The sequence below is a fragment of the Rhinoraja longicauda genome, chromosome 22 (assembly GCF_053455715.1).
Source record: "Rhinoraja longicauda isolate Sanriku21f chromosome 22, sRhiLon1.1, whole genome shotgun sequence".
Classification (NCBI taxonomy): domain Eukaryota; kingdom Metazoa; phylum Chordata; class Chondrichthyes; order Rajiformes; family Arhynchobatidae; genus Rhinoraja; species Rhinoraja longicauda.
The window spans coordinates 31,868,649-31,886,491 of NC_135974.1; the positions used below are offsets into that span (position 1 = coordinate 31,868,649).

The following is a 17,843-nucleotide window of genomic DNA, read 5'->3' on the forward strand; positions in this document are numbered from 1 at the left end:
CTCCCCATGTTCCCTGACACCCTTACTAATCTACATACTAATCACCCTTACTAAAAAGGTAGATAAGATACATAGAACATGTTTAGCATTCTGATGCTAATTTTAAAGACCTCTACTTGCTGGAGTTTAGAAGGATGAGGGGGGACCTCATTGAAACTTACCGAATGGTGAAAGGCCTGAATAGAGTGGATGTGGAGTGAATATTTCAACTAGTGGGGGAGGGGAGGGGGGATGGGGGTCTAGGACCAGAGGTCATAGGCTCAGAATTAAAGGGCATTCCTTTAGGAAGGAAATGAGGAGGAATTTCTTCTTGTCAGAGGGTGGTGAATCTGTGGAATTCTTTGCCACAGAAGACTGTAGAGGCCAAGTCAATGGATATTTTTAAGACAGAGATAGACATATTCTTGATTAGTACGGGTGTCAGAGGTTATGGGGAGAAGACAGGAGAATAGGGTTGAGAGTGAGAGATAGGCCAGCCATGATTGAATGGCGGAGTGGACTTGATGGGCCGAATGGCCTAATTCTGCTCCTATCACTTCTGACCTTATAAAAGTGACATTGAACGGGGAAAGGAAATATTAATTACATGTTTTTGTTTTTCAAGTTGATACTGATAGTTTATCCTCATTCATAATTGTGCTAAATATTGTTTGGTCTCACAAACAGAATTTGCCGCAATACTTTAAAAGAAAAAACCATGCAAGTTTAAAATGATAGACACAAAATGCTGGAGTAACTCAGCGGGACAGGCAGCATCTCTGGAGAGAAGGAATGGATGTTGATTCAGGTCGAGAGCCTTCCTCAGACTGAGAGTCAGGGGAAAGGGGAAACATGACATATAGACGGTGATGTAGATATGGAACAAATGAATGAGAGATATGCAAAAATGTAATGATGATAATGGAAACAGGCCATTGTTCGCTGTTTAAGAACTGTTGATAAAGGCGAGAGGCAGTCACTTTTTTAACACATCACAGTAAAATTTTAATAGTATTTTTAAAAGGTCTTTTGTCTTGTAACTGATGTTTACGGTCAAGGTTGATTCATCAGTGCAAAGGTGACAGACTGCTTCAACATTAATGTGAGAACGTTACAATTTACAAAATTAGATATCCCATTCTCATTTGAAATACCCAAAACAATTAAAGTATCATTAATACACAAGCTTAGACAAAACACTTGTAATAATGACGATATGTTTGCAAAACTGCATCTTGTGCAACAGTGTTTCCCAAAATCACATTCTGTCCGTGAGAAATGTTCAACGAAAAATGTTTACAGCATGTTTACTCTGGAGCAAATTTGACAAAAATCCCCGCTTCTGAAGGAACCAGCACACAAAGGCACTGTAGGTTTGAAAGATTTAATATTGTGGCTCTTTTTATTGGCGTTTGCTCATTTCAAAAGGACATGTTTCACTCGATGCAGAAATCACTAAATTTACACATTAGATTCTGAACTAGCTGTCCATTTATGTGGTGACTTCAATGGTCAGTGATTTTATCAACAACGTTGCAATTACTGCAATTCTACCAACAAGTTACATAGATTTAAACAAACAAAAAAAGACTATTTACAATCCGGAATGATTAACACACAGGGCTAATAATTCATTTTCAATGCTTCAGAAACGCTCCTCAGAAAATAATTAAACATTTTAGTTTGAAAAAAATGCGAACAAGTTGCAAAACTTTGTGCTTCAATTTAGAACTTTAAAAAAAAAGTACATTTTCACTTTACGAGTCTGTTGGATCGTAATTGATTTTATCCTCCTTTAGATTGTTATCTATAAATTTATCTCTGGTTGATATCAATTGATGTGCTGTTGTTGAGGTGTTACTCAATCCTGGAGTTGAATTTTGTAGATGGACTGGTCTTTATTGCCTATGTAATATAAAGCAACATGCTTTGTCTGTACTGGTGTTTGAAGATACATTTCCATGCATATATTTTTGACAGGTCCCGTTATAGATTATCTGACATTGCACATTCAAAATTATTCCAGATCTTTAACTGATCCAATCTCTATTCCAAATTGGATTAATCTGCACACAGCAAGCGTGTGTTAAATTACTGGGTGAGAAGGAACTACAGATGCTGGTTTAAACCGAAGATAGACACAAAAAGCTGGAGTAACTCAGCGGGACAGGCAGCATCTCTGGAGAAAAGGAGTGGGTGAAAAGGAAGCGGAATGGACCGAGACCCTCCTTCAGACTGAGAGTCAGGAGAAAGGGAGACGGGTGATATTGAACAAATGAATGATAGATATTTATTCAAAATTCTGTAGGGGCAGCCTGGTGGCTCAGCGGTAGAGTTGCTGCCTTACAGCACTTGCAGTGTCAGAGACCCGGGTTCCATCCTGGCTATGGGTGATTGTCTGTACAGAGTTTGTACGTTCTCTCTGTGACCTGCATGGGTTTTCTCCGAGAACTTCAGTTTCCTCCCACACTCCAAAGACGTGCAGGTTTGTAGGTTAATTGGCTTGTGTATAAATGTAAATTGCCCCTAGTGTGTGTAGGGTAGTGTTAGTATGCGGGGATCGCTGGTCGGTGTGGACTCAGTGGGCCGAAGGGCCTGTATCTTTAGACTGAACTAAACTAAAATAGGCAAAAAAGTAATGATGATAAAGGAAACGGGCCATTGTTAGCTGTGGGATAGGGGAAAATGAGTTAGATGACAATGAAACTCACCAGGATGACAGTGAAACTTGTATATTAATAAATTACTGTACTTAGTGTATGGTTTATTTCACAGTGGTGATCATTATCATTATATTGCAATGAAAGCATTAGGCTAGAGAACTGTCACAGTCAATGGAAACTAATTTGGATGAGGAGCACAAGACACTTGTAACTATATTGTCCATCCAATGCCAGAGACCAAATTCAAACTTCTACACGAAAAGACGCCAAGTGCTGAAGTAACTCAATGGGTCAGGCAGCATCTCTGGAGAACATGGATAGGTGGTGTTTCGGGTTGAAACCTTTCTTTTGTTACCTATGCATGTTCTCCAGGGATGACGCATGACCCGCTGAGTTAAGAGTCATACAGCGTGCCAACAGGCCCTTCGGCCCAACTTGCCCATACCGACCAACATGCTCCCATCTAACCTAGACCCACCTGCCTGCGTTTGACCCATATCCTTCTAAACCTGTCCTGTCCAGCACTCTGTGTCCTTTTGTGCATCAACCAGCATCTGTGGTTTCCTGTCTCTACAAATTTCTACCCAATATATATTTTTTTTTTCCAGATTTCACTCTCATCAGTAATGTAAAGTCAAACTTCAACCAGACCATGAATATATGAAACGTTAACAGTTCAACCTGAAATAAGAATTTAAAATTCGACAACAATTAGATAAATCAAAACAGCAACATTTCAAATAACATCCAAATCCTGTCATTCCAATTTGCATGACTTGAATTCTAAACCACTCGTATGGACTTCATTGATGGTAAATATTTACAAGACATAACTTATTGAACCGAAGCTTCTCTTCCTTAATCGCATGTATTTCAAATTTGGAGAGAAATATTGGGCTGAAACTGAGTAAACATGCAGTCATGGCAACGAAGCAGAATTCTCAGAATTATGCTGGTAATTGCTAAAATCGTTAAACATTATCAAAGCATTTAGTTCCGTTTCACTTCAAACCGATTCCGTTTTCTGCAAGATCCTCTCTGGTTGCTTTTACCTCCAACTGTTCCATTGACTTATGTTTCCCGCTTTGACACTGATTTTCTTTTTTTGTTCCAATCTTCAACCTTTGATTTTGCTTTCCAAAGACGCGGTGGCTGAAATTTGCATGACTTTGTTGCCTACAACTTGCAACAGCAACGGGATCATGCTATAAATCCAGCACGCCGTGTAAAATGAATCGCATTGTCGCTGTGGTTCAGCATGGTGGATAGCCGAAATGATGGTTGGTGAAGAGTAATGAAATGTGGTTGAACAGACAGGCTAATAACCAGTAGATTGCAATCTTCCACCCTCATTTATATACTTGACCCCTCGGAGTCTATTGTTTCTATTAAAATTCCCTAGCAGTGCAAATGTTCTATCTACATCAGCCCCATAGTTTATCCAATCTTCAAGGAGGAAAATAAGATTCAGACCATAACCGTGTGGGATAATCTTCCTGTGTGCACAGACTAGCAAGTTGTCACCAGTTGATTTTTGTTGCTGAGGCATCAGTGTTCGGTCTAGCCTTCCCATCCTTCCCAGAGTTGTCCACTGAAATAAACAGCAAAGCAAGGTTATAAAAAATATATAACAAGATGATATTGGACAATAAATAGCTTCCACAATTGGTTTCCACTTTAAGTAAGATTGGTCTTGATGGCAGTGTGATGTACAAACTAATCCAAAGAGGGTTTGTGGTTGTGGGTCAGGAGGCAAAGATGATTTTCTTTTGTTGGGATGGAAGGATGTTCCTTCCCCGACTCGCTTAAGTGCACAAATCTACAATAAGTGTAGACAAGATGAACAGGCATTAATGACATCTTAAAAGAAAGACATCTCAAAAGAAAGTGAGGCCAAAGATCATAACAACAAGTAAAGGGTGGCACGGTGGCGCAGCGGTAGAGTTGCTGCCTTACAGCGAATGCAGTGCCGGAGACCCGGGTTTGATCCCGACTACGCGTGCTGTCAGTACAGAGTTTGCACGTTCTCCCTTTGACCTGCATGGGTTTTCTCCGAGATCTTCGGTTTCCTCCCACACTCCAAAGACGTACAGGTATGCACGTTAATCAGCTTGGTAAATGTAAAAATTGTGCCTGGTGTAGGATAGTGTTAATGTGCGGGGATCGCTGATTGGCGGCGCGGACCCGGTGGGCCGAAGGGCCTGTTTCTGCGCTGTATCTCTAAATTAAATACCTCTAAATTCCAGATTCAGGGACAGTTTCTCACCCTGCTTTTATCAGGTAACTGAGCCATTCTATCAACACCTAGATAGTGGTCCTGAGCTAATATCCACCTCATTGGAGACCCTTGAATGGTCCCTTAATTGGACTTTACTAGACTTTATCTTGCACTAAAAGTTATTCCCTTATCATGTATCTCTACACTGGACGGCTCTATTGGAATTATGCATTGTCTTTCCGCTGACGGGATAGCACGCAACTAAAGCTTTTCACTGTACCTCGGTACACGTGACAATAAACTCCTCTTATGTATATTGGCATCTCATTCCTAATGTCCTTAAATTAAGACATAGGGTAAAATGTTTGCTATGAAAACTTAGATTAAATTGAAAGTAAGAAGATAATATTATTAATAAAAGATTAAACTGCGGCGAGGCTGCATGTTGTTCCACACTCGCTTCAGGTGAATGGGATATCTAGTTTAGGGCCACATTAAAATACAGCTATCAAGCTGCATCAGCCATAGACACAAAATGCTGGAGCAACTGCTGCAGTTGTACAGGGCCTTGGTGAGACCGCACCTGGAGTATTGTACACACAGTTTTGGTCTCCTAATCTGAGGAAAGACATTCTAGCCTTAGAGGGAGTACAGAGAAGGTTCACCAGATTGATCCCTGGGATGGCAGGACTTTCATATGAAGAAAGACTGGATAGATTAGGCTTATACTCGCTGGAATTTAGAAGACTGAGGGGGATCTTATTGAAACATATAAAATTCTTAAGGGGTTGGAGAGGCTAGATGCGGGAAGATTGTTCCCGATGTTGGGGAAGTCCAGAACCAGGGGTCACAGCTTAAGGATAAGGGGGAAGTCTTTTAGGACCGAGATGAGAAAACATTTCTTCACACAGAGGGTGGTGAGTCTGTGGAATTCTCTGCCACAGAAGGTAGTTGAGGCCAGTTCATTGGCTATATTTAAGAGGGAGTTAGATGTGGCCCTTATGGCTAAAGGGATCAGGGGGTATGGAGAGAAGGCAGGTACAGGTTACTGAGCTGGATGATCAGCCATGATCATATTGAATGGCGGTGCAGGCTTGAAGGGCCGAATGGCCTACTCCTGCACCTATTTGATATGTTTCTATGTTTCTAACTCAGCGGGTCAGGCAGCATCTCTGGAGAGAAGGAATGGGTGACTTTTCGGGTCGAGACCCTTCTTCAGACCTGTTGGCTGAAGATGCATTTTAATTTATGAGTCTTTGTTTGCTCCTCCATTTTACATTCACTTCTGCAAAGCTCTACTTTGCTAACATCAGTGCTTTCTCTTGGCTCAGCTGAAGTGAAGCCTGGAGTGGGATTAGTACCATTTCTAAAACATTCAGAATTAACTTGTACTTGATGATGAAAATCTACCACAGGCGGAAGTCTTGCTAGACTTCAACAGCTACCAAATTCATGGTGGTGCAGTGGCAGGGCGGTAGAGTTGGTGCCTTCCAGGGCCCCAGAGACCCCGGTTCCAACCTGACTGCGGGTGCTGTCTGTGTGGATTTTGCACATTCTCCCTGTGACTGCGTGGGTTTTCTCCGGGTGCTCAGGCTTACTCCCACATTCCAAAGAGGTGCAGGTTGTAGAAACATAGAAACAGAAAATAGGTGCAGGGGTAGGCCCTTCGACCCGTTCAATATGATCATGGCTGATCGTCCAAAATCAGTACCCTGTTCCTGCTTTCTCCCCATATCCCTTGATTCCATTAGCCTGAAGAGCTGAATCTAACTCAGGCTAATTGATTTCGGTAAATTGTCCCTGGGGTGTAGGATAAAACTAGTGTGTGGGTAATTGCTGCTCAGTGTGGACTCAGTGGGCTGAAGGTCCCGTTTCCATGCTGTGTCTCTAAACTAAATTAAACTAAACAAAACACCCATTCCTGGGTATTTGTTATTATGGCACCTCATCATCAAATACAAGTTATGGTACCTCACTTCAAGTAACTAGCCTTAATATATTCGCTAACACACAGACGTGGGCACATATTGCACAGTCCGCACATTGGATTGTCTTGCCTAAAATGGCGGACTGATTCCGTGGGTTATGGGATGCCAATTTAAGTTTTAAACTGGGCTACCTACTGACCCAGGTTGACAACGGGCATGAAGAGTGATGGTCACAGCTTTGGTGGCAATAAGTCATTCTCTGGACTTCAGAGATACAGCGTGGAGTCAGGCCCTTCGGCCCACCGAGTCTGTGCCGACCAGCGATCACCGAGCACACTGGCATTATCCTACATACTAGGGACAAATGACCATTTTCAGAAGCCAATTAGCCTACAAACATGCACGTCTTTGGAGTGTGGGAGGAAACCGGAGCACCCGGAGAAAGCCCACACGGTCACGGGGAGAATGTACAAACTCCGCACAGACAGTAGGACAGTGAAGGGATGCTTGCTTAAGAAGACATCTTGGGTAATAGGAGGTTTCCAGCTGTAAATTCTCCAGAGCTCATGTTTGGAAACCAGGCATAACTTTATTAATCATTCATATTAATATTTCCTATTAAACCTTAAAATAATAAAAAAATGTCAAACCACGGTTACAATGACAGGATATTAAATGGATTACAGTGGGGGAAGGTTAGAAAAAGGCCACCACACTAATATCATTTCAAGTAAAAAACAAACTCACAAAGGTTATAAATGCATGCAGTGTGTTAGCAGGTTGATGCAGCAGAAGAGAAATAAAGAATAGTTTGAGTTGTCCTTCACTGAGAAATCAATGCTGATGAAAAGAAAAGTAAAAGAAAGTCATTAGGATTTTGGAGCCATAAAACGAAACAGTTACCACACATTCCGTAAGATAATGTAATCGGACTTTAATGTCTTTTTGTTTTGAATGCACTTCCCAAATGGGGGTGGGGTGGGGTGGGCGTTTGAGAGACGCCAAAGAGATTTAATAATTAAAAGGTGGAAATTAAAAACACTCCCCAGGGAGAGGAGGAGAGAGAGAGGGAGAGGGGAAACTAACCCAGAGAATGAAAACCCACAAGCGCCTGGCGGTCCAATGCTGAACACTGCTGGTAGCACTCAAATACGGGACAAGGCCGGTCCCGTACGGGACAACCCAATTTAGCCCAAAATACGGGATGTCCCAGCTAATACGGGACAGTTGGCAGTCCTACACAACTACCTCCTCTGGCAGCTCGTTCCATATACTCTCCACCCTCTAGTGAAAAAGTTGGCCCTCGGGCTTGTATTCAATCTTGCCTCTTTCACCTTAGACATATGTCCTGTTGTTCTTGATTCCGCTACCCTGTAATATTACTCTGATTTGTTGTATTGCGAACAAAATGAAATCATAACTCTACTAGTTTAGTTTGGTTTAGTTTAGAGATGCAGTGCGGAAACAGGCCCTTTGGCCCACCCAGTCCGTGCTTACCAGTACACTACCCCTAACCTACACACATGAGGGACAATTTACAACTTTATCAAGCCAATTGGCCTACAAACCAGTACGTCTTTGGAGCGTGGGAGGAAACCGGAGCTCCTGGATACAACCTACGCAGGTCACGGGGAGAACGTGCAAACTCCGTACAGGCAGCACCCGTGGTCAGGATTGAACCCGGGCCTCTGGCGCAGTAAGGCAGCAACTCTACCGCTGCGCCACCGTGCCGCCCAAGTTAATATCAAGTTTGTTAGCGGCTGAGGTAAATACAATACTTTATTTTGGTGGATAAGCAGAAAATTCATGTGTGAGTAACTGTTTCTTTGAATAATCTCTCCAAGAGCACAGTATATAAGAAGACTTTTTCAGACATGCTAATGTGAGGTAATATGGAGGAACAGTAGTGTTTGCATGCGAGAAACGGCAAGCATTTTGCCACCATCGGAGAATTGTAGACATAACTTATTAGAGCATTTCCAGCTCTACTCACAGCGACTTGGAGTGTGGTCTCTTCGTTTTAGGCCATTTCCGACGCTGATATTGCCTGTTTAAGTAACAAAGAAATAAAAAACAGCTCAGCATCTTGAAACAGGAACTGAAAAGGGGAACATGCAGGGAAGCAATAATGAACAGATTCATTTTGTATTCAAATTCAAATCAAGGATGATAAAAGAGATAATGAGAAAGGTGCCCAAAATTGGATTATTGGATTATTGACATACTTACTGATATCAGTCCGTAACACTGCCTTATCCTACTATCTGATCACAGTTTGACCGTTCTATGCATAAACAATGGGTGTAGCTCTTTTCAATAGAGAGATAATGCAAAGCAATATCCTGAGGAAAGGTTATCAATGTGAAAGTGTGTTTCACAAAGCAATGATGCGATCAGACTTCCTGATTATTCCCAGCATTTACTCTCAACAGTGTTGCCTGATTAGAAAAACGTAATTTATCTTAAATTTCTAAACATAAACTCATAACTATCACCCCAATAAATGACATACCCAATTCTTTCTCAACATGGATATAATATATTTGTAATTGTATCCAAATGTAATTACATACTTCATCTTATTGATTCGTAATTATATCATAATTATATATCTACAATAACTTAGAATTATTAATGAAATTTCCCATGGAGAATACGGTAGGTTTTATTGTGTAAAGTGCTATAATATATATTCCTTTATTCGTCCCACACCGGGGAAATTTACAATGTTACAGCAGCAAAGTGGAGAGCAAGAGATCAATCATTATAAATAAAAGTAAGGACAAGGATAAATTATCATCAGTTTACTGTGTATTCCTTAACTGTTACTTTTACTGTTGACTCGTCTGCTGGGAGCAGTGCTGGTTGTGCAGTCTCACAGCAGCGGGAAGGAAGGACCTCCTATATCTATATCATGGGGTGGGAGTCGTTGTCCAGCAGCGATGTTAACTTTGCCATCATCGAAACAGTATTGTCTGATTAAACAATTACCTGTATTGATCAAACGTTTCTTCATCTTTTTCACCTGAACAAAAAAAAAAAAATCTCAATCAATTAAGGGATCGTCATTGGTACTTCAATGTGGAGAAATCCATTTGAATTTGTGAAGAATGGTTAGAAGTCGACAGCAACTGAATAAAATGGAGAATAGTGTTGGAACCTCCCTTCCATTTACTCCATCTACACTTCAAGCTGCCTCGGCAAGGCCACCAGCATAATCAAGGACCTCGACCCGAAACATCACCCATTCCTACTGTCCAGAGATGCTGCCTGGCCCGCTGAGTTATTTTGTGTCTATCTTTGGTTTAAACCAGCATCTGCATGCAGTTCCTCCCTGCAACACCAGTCTCACCCTGGTCTCTCCCTCTTCTCCCCTCTGCCATCAGGCAAGAGGTCCAGAAGTGTTTAAAATATACACCTCCAGTTTCAGGGGCAGTTTCTTCCCAGCTGTTATCAGGCAACTGAACCATCCTACCATCAACTGGAGAGCAGTTCTGAGCTACTATGCACCTCACTGGAGACCCTCGGACTATCTATGATTAGACTTTATCTTGCACTAAACATTATTTACATTATTTACATTATTTCCCTTTGTCCTGTATCCGTCCACTGTCGATTGTAATCATGTACAGTCTTTTCGTTGACTAGTTAGCGCACTACAAAAGCTTTTCACTATTACCTCATTGGAGACCATCAGATCTTTAATCAGACCTTACTGGACTTTAGGCAGACATAAAATGCTGGAGTAACTCAGCGGGTCAGGCAGCATCTCGGTGACGTTTCGGGTCGAGACCCTTCTTCAGACTGGACTTTATCTTGCACTGGACATTAGTCCCATTATCCTGTTGTATCTGTACCCTGCGGACTGCTCAATTGTACCCATTTATTGTCTTTCCGCTGACTGGATATGTACGCAACAAAAAGCTTTTTACTGTACCTCGATACATGCGATTATAAACTGAACGAATCACTAAACTAAATAAAGAATGAGCTTGTTGTGTTTTCTCACACACGTCCAGTTGAAGTTCAGATAACCACCCCAACCTACATTAGTGCCTTCACTGAAAGAGTGCAAAGATACAGTATATAACAAATTGCTCAGCCCTGCTGCTGCACTTTATCCCGTAAAAGTCAATACTAATGACATACCAGAAATGAACTCTTAAGTTTTAATAAGCCATAACGGTCAACCATAAATTTTAAAAAGGGCATTAATTTCTCTATGAGCTGCATTATTAACTTCACGGCTCCCTAAAGTAATTACCGTGATTAATCTGGTATATTTTGTACTCTGCTCTCAACCAATCTTTCCATATCGATCCGTAAATTATAAATATATAGAAATATTTTTTTTCACTTGTTTGCACATAAAGTCATTAATTTTAATAATAAGTATTTGGCAGTCATCTTTCATACACGCACGAAGGTATCACAAAATGCTGGAGTAACTCAACGGGTCAGGCAGCATCTCTGGGGAGAAGGAATTGGTGACGTTTCGGGTCGAGACCCTTCTTCAGACTGATGTCGGGTCGGGGGGGGGGGGGACACATCCTTTCTTTGTCCCGCCCCTCCCCGACATCAGTCTGAAGAAGGGTCTCGACCCAAAACGTCACACATTCCTTCTGTACAGAGATGCTGCCCGACCCGCTGAGTTACTCCAGCATTTTGTGATACCTTCGATTTGTACCAGCATCTGCAGTTATTTTCCTTCATACATGCACTGTAATCTATCACAATATTGACCATCAAACCAAGAAGGACCCAGCGAGGAAGGGGGGGGGGGGGGGGGGCTGCCAAGAGAGACCCGGCGTATGGTGGGGGGGAGGTCAAGAAGAAAAATGGACCATTGGGACCACATTGAACACTTTGTAACTTTGTCAGTGCCCTCTACATGGTGACTCTTTACATACTTTATGAATGGTTTGCAAAACATGTCACACATGCTAATAAAGTACCTACGTTCGTTCGTTCGTTCCATCCATCCATCCATCCATCCATCCATCCATCCATCCATCCATCCATCCATCCATCCATCCATCCATCCATCCATCCATCCATCCATCCATCCATCCATCCACCCACCCACCCACCCACCCACCCACCCATCCACCCATCCACCCACCCATCCACCCACCCACCCACCCACCCATCCATCCATCCATCCATCCATCCATCCATCCATCCATCCATCCATCCATCCATCCATCCATCCATCCATCCATCCATCCATCCATCCATCCATCCATCCATCCATCCATCCATCCATCCATCCATCCATCCATCCATCCATCCATCCATCCATCCATCCATCCATCCATCCATCCATCCATCCATCCATCCATCCATCCATCCATTCATTCATCCATCCATTCATCCATCCATTCATTGTACCTGTGTCCATATTCCTTGTGCGTGGGTTACACTTCTTGAAACCACGGCAGGTTCGGAGTTCCATTAGCTGTACGTGCAGCTGGTTCAAAACATCTCGGTCGAGAGTGTTCACTGCATTCATCAGCTGTAAAGGGAAGATATGAAATTTGATTAAAGGGGGGCACATCGATTGTGCATGTGCATTAAAATAATTTGAAATACATTGCGAGGGTAGGCAGGTGAGAATTCGGTCTCGACCCGAAACGTCACCCATTCATTCCTTCTCTCCAGAGATGCTGCCTGTCCCGCTGAGTTACTCCAGCATTTTTTTGTGCCTATCTTCAAGCTAGAATTCAACACAGCTTTAGAGGACAGTCTTTCTACAGCACATTCAATGCTCGTTATATTGCTTTAAGTATTACTAGCCATAGTTGAGCAAGAGACTAATATTTCATGGTGCAATCTGGGCTTATTAAACCAGCATGAACAAACCTTATGTTATTCACATAATGTGAATTAGCTTCCTCTGCCAAATCAATCAGCTTGTGTGATAATCTGGCCACAGTATTGACTTTACTTGCATCTTGGGATGTCAGCCCTTAGCTCCCTGAAAGTGCCAATGCTTGTAGTTTAGTACAGTTTAGGTTAGTTTAGAGATACTGTATAGCGCAGAAACAGGCCCTTCGGCCTACCAGGTCTATGTTGTCCAGCGAGCCCCGTACACTAGCACTATACTACACACGAGGGACAATTTAAAATTTATAATCTTTACCAAGGCGGTCTAGAACTTGTGCTGTTCTATGTTCTCTGAAAATTCAGCCACATTACTGATGTAGAAGTTCCTCATTTTTAGTGTCTATTTTTAAATCTGTTTCCCCTTTTTCAGGCAACATTTTCACGTTTGTGCACTGATGGTTTTGTAAAGAGGCAGCGTTTTGACAGCTTGTCCTGGTTTTGCACAAGCAGCAGTTCTGCTAAGTTGTCCTCCCACCGAGAGTCAAGATAGAGAGTAAACAGGGAGCGTGTTGGAAAGATGAGAGGATAGGACTCAAAGGGTCTCAATCCAGAAGCACGAGTCAAAAGGACTCGTTTAGAATGAGTGGATGAAGTCTACTCTCCCCTTTCATTGTCCATCCAATCATTGTATCATATCATATCATATATATACAGCGCGGAAACAGGCCTTTTCGGCCCACCAAGTCCGCGCCGCCCGGCGATCCCCGCACACTAACACTATCCTACACACACTAGGGACAATTTTTACATTTACCCAGTCAAATTAACCTACATACCTGCACGTCTTTGGAGTGTGGGAGGAAACCGAAGATCTCGGAGAAAACCCACGCAGGTCACGGGGAGAACGTACAAACTCCGCACAGTACAGCACCCGTAGTCAGGATCGAACCTGAGTCTCCGGCGCTGCATTCGCTGTAAAGCAGCAACTCTACCGCTGCGCTACCGTGCCGTACCGTACCGTATCTGAAGTTTGGTTTGGTTTGGTTTGGTTAAGTTAGGCTATACAGCATGGAAACAAGTCCTTCGGCCCACCAAGTCCGTGTGGACCAGTGATCCCCAGACACTAGTTCTAGTACACACCAGGGACAATTTATGGAAGCCAATGAACTTACAAACCTACACATCTTTGAATGTGGGAGGAGCACCCGGAGAAAACCGACACTGTCACAGGGAGAACGTACAAACTCCGGACAGACAGCACCTGTAGACAGGATCGAACCGGGGTCTCTGGCGCTGTGAGGCAACGACCCTACCGCTGTGCCACCGCTAATGCCCGAACTTAATGGCTTATGTGCTTACGATCCATGTGCTGGAGATTGGGAAACTGTTCTAGCTGTGTGGTTCCGTGGATGTTAGTGCATGGTACCGAGCTATACGTCTGTCCTCGCCCTCAGCCAAAGTGTCACAAAGTATTTAAGGCACAGAAACAAACCACTAAACATCACAAGTCCTTGGCACACTATTACACAGTCTGAAGAAGGGTCTCGACCCGAAACGTCACCCATTCCTTCTCTCCCGAGATGCTGCCTGACCTGCTGAGTTACTCCATCATTTTGTGAATAAATCGATTTGTACCAGCATCTGTAGTTATTTTCTTATATTACACACAAAATGTTCCACACTAGCCTCTCTCACCAATACATCTCGGTAGAGTCGCTGCCTTACAGCGCTGGAGACCCAGGTACGATCCTGACTACGGGTGCTGTCTGTACGGAGTTTGTACATTCTCTCTGTGACCACGTGGGTTTTCTCCGGGTGCTCCGGTTTGCTCCTTACCCTCCAAAGATGTGCAGGTTTGTAGGTTAAATGTGTAGGAAGGAACTGCAGATGTTAGTTTATACCGAAGATAGACACAAAATGCTGGAGTAACTTAGCGGGTCGGGCAGCATCTCTGGAGAGAAGGAATGGGTGACATTTTGGGTTGGAACCCTTCTTCAGACTCAAGGTTAATTGGCTTTGGTAAATTGTCCCTGGTGTGTAGGATAGAACTAGTGTATGGGCGATCACTGGTTGGCGTGGACTCGGTCAGCCGAAGGGCCTGTTTCCACACTGTATCTCTAAAGTCTAAAGTCCAAACCTATAAAAAGCCTTGGTAGACACAAAATGTTAGAGTAACTCAGCGGGTCAGGCGGCATCTCTGGAGAGAAGGAATGGGTGAGGTTTCGGGTCGAGACCCTTCTTCAGATGGGTCTGAATGTAGAATGGTTCATTGTTGGCTGAGGGGAAGGTGATATCTTTATGTCCTTCCAAATCTCCAGTCTCCCTCTCCCCTGACACTCAGTCTGAAGAAGGGTCTTGACCTGAAACGTCACCCATTCCTTCTCTCCAGGGATGCTGCCCGTCCCGCTGAGTTACTCCAGCATTTGGTGTCTATCTTTGGTGTAAAGTGGCATCAGCAGTTCATTCCTACACATCTCTAACGTTGCAGTGTGTCGCTGAACAGGCTTTCTGTAGTTCAGAATCCAATGGAACCAGTGTCAATTAATGGAACCAGAAAAATTGCTTCCAATTAATGGCATTCATTAGCTGCTTAGTTTCCATGTCATGAATATGTAACAATTACGGATATGCAGCAGAACTAATGTATGAACAATTAGTGCTGATTTACTTGCAATTTGTTAGCTTTCGTAAACATCCTGGAGTTAAACAATAATGAAAAGAGATGACACACTATTTTCTTGTAAACGCAAGAGACAAGGAACTGCAGATGCTAGAATCTTACGGAGAACACAAAGTGCTGGAGTAACTCAACGGGTCAGGCAGCATCTCTGGAGGGCATGGGTCGATGATGTTTCAGGTCAGGTCTGAAGAAGGGTCTCGACCTGAATCATAACCTATCCAAAAATAGACACAAAAAGCTAGAGTAACTCAGCGGGACAGGCAGCATCACGGGAGAGAAGGAATGGGTGACGTTTCGGGTCAAGACCCTTCTTCAGACTGAGAGTCAGGGGAGAGGGAGACATCGAGATGAGGAAGGGTAAGGTGTGAAAACGAGACATCAAAGAGATGACGTCAAGGAAAAGATTGTCAGCCAGGAGAAGGTGACAGCCAAGCAAACAGAGATGATACGTAATCAGCGGGACAGTCAGACTGGTCGGACAACTGGGAAGGGGGCGGGGTGGAGAGAGAGGGAAAGCAAGGGGTACTTGAAGTTAGAGGTCAGTATTCATACCGCTGGGGTGTAAGCTGCCTAAATGAAATATGAGGTGCTGTTCCTCCAATCTGCGCACTCAGTCTGAAGAAGGGTCTCGACCCGAAACGTCACCCATTCCTTCTATCCAGAGAGGCTGCCTTTCCCGCAGAGTTACTCCAGCATTTTGTGTCTATCTTCGGTGTAAACCAGCACCTGCAGTTCCTTCCAACTCATGACCTACCCATGTCCAAGGATATTCTTGCTATTGAGGGCGTGCAGCGTAGGTTTACTAGGTTAATTCCCGGAATGGCGGGACTGTCATATGTTGAAAGACTGGAGCGACTAGGCTTGTATACACTGGAATTTAGAAGGATGAGAGGAGATCTTATCGAAACGTATAAGATTATTAAGGGGTTGGACACGTTAGAGGCAGGAAACATGTTCCCAATGTTGGGGGAGTCCAGAACAAGGGGCCACAGTTTAAGAATAAGGGGTAGGCCATTTAGAACTGAGATGAGGAAAAACTTTTTCAGTCAGAGAGTTGTGAATCTGTGGAATTCTCTGCCTCAGAAGGCAGTGGAGGCCAATTCTCTGAATGCATTCAAGAGAGAGAGCTGGATAGAGCTCTTAAGGATAGAGGAGTCAGTGGGTATGGGGAGAAGGCAGGAACGGGGTACTGATTGTGAATGATCAGCCATGATCACATTGAATGGCGGTGCTGGCTCGAAGGGCCGAATGGCCTCCTCCTGCACCTATTGTCTATTGTCTATTGTCCTCTAGATGCTTGCTGCCTGAGCTGCTAAATTACTCCAGCACTTTGTGTTCTTGTAAGCTTGTTATTTAGCAAACATAGCTTAGTTCAGTTTAGTTTAGCGATACAGCGTAGAAACAGGCCCTTCGGCCCACTGAGTCTTTGACGACCAATGGCCACCCGTACACTAGTTGTATCCGACACACTAGGGACAATTTACCGAAGCCAGTTAGCCTACAAAGCTGTAGGAAAAAAACTGCAGATGCAGGTTTAAATCGAAGGGAGACACAAAATGCTGGAGTAACTCAGCAGGTCAGGCAGCGTCTCTGGAGAGAAGGAATGGGTGACGCTTCGTGTCAGACTGAAGAAGGGTCTCGACCCGAAACGTCACCCATTCCCACTCTCCTAGATGCTGCCTGACCTGCTGAGTTACTCCAGCATTTTGTGATACCTGATACACTATTATTCTTTGTTTTTTATATACAAGCATGTGTGTGTATTTACTTTCGGCTTATATTTTCCATTTCTGAGCAAAGTGCAGGCCAGCCACCGATTTTCTGGCAATTGATCATAGCTTCATAAGTGTTAGCAGCAGAATCAGGCCATTCAGCCCATCAAGTCTACTCTGCCATTCAATCATGGCTGATCTATCTCTCCCTCCTAACCCCATTCTCCAGCCTTCTGCCTGGAATTTAGAAGATTGAGGGGGGAGGAGTGTCAGACTGAAGAAGGGACTCGACCCGAAACGTCACCCATTCCTTCTCTCCAGAGACGCTGCCTGACCCGCTGAGTTGCTCCAGCATTTTGTGTGTAAGCCGACAAAGCTGTACGTCTTTGGAGCGGGGGAGCACCCGGAGAAAAAAACCCACGCGGTCACAGGGAGAACGTACAAACTCCGTACAGACAGCACCCTTGGTCAGGATCGAACCTGGGTCTCTGGCGCTGTGAGGCAGCAACTCTACCGTTGCGCCACCGTGCCGCCCAGGTCGATAACACATCGCAGTGCTGTTCGGCACCCTCCTGCGAGCTGATGGTGAGCCTTACCTGGTATGGGTCTGTGTTGAGATCAAAATACTCCAGGAATCCAGTGGCAAACTCACAGAAGAGGAAGTTGTGGGTCTCATTGAATGTTCTCAGACACCAGTAGGTGTTGTTATTTGCACTGGTACACGCACAGAACGGTCCCACTAGAACAGAGATCAGATTGATGAGCAAAAAGATGCCAGCCAGTTCCCAGATACCAGTGAAGAATCACACCCATTGAGTTAGAAACATGGAAACATCG

At 43.8% G+C, this 17,843-nt stretch overlaps 1 protein-coding gene across 1 annotated transcript in view; it reads right to left on the bottom strand.

The window, feature by feature from the left end:
* Positions 1-973: 973 nt before the first annotated feature.
* LOC144604533 (extracellular sulfatase Sulf-2-like) overlaps positions 974-17,843 on the bottom strand; it is a 244,641-nt gene continuing 227,771 nt past the window's right edge. Inside the window, exons 19-23 of the mRNA XM_078419046.1 lie at positions 17,603-17,745; positions 12,180-12,303; positions 9,780-9,813; positions 8,782-8,835; positions 974-4,233 (exon numbers count right to left, since the gene is read on the bottom strand). Of these exons, the coding sequence (XP_078275172.1) occupies positions 4,203-4,233; positions 8,782-8,835; positions 9,780-9,813; positions 12,180-12,303; positions 17,603-17,745 (386 nt within the window). The 3' untranslated portion in view covers positions 974-4,202. The remainder of the gene's footprint in view (positions 4,234-8,781; positions 8,836-9,779; positions 9,814-12,179; positions 12,304-17,602; positions 17,746-17,843) is intronic.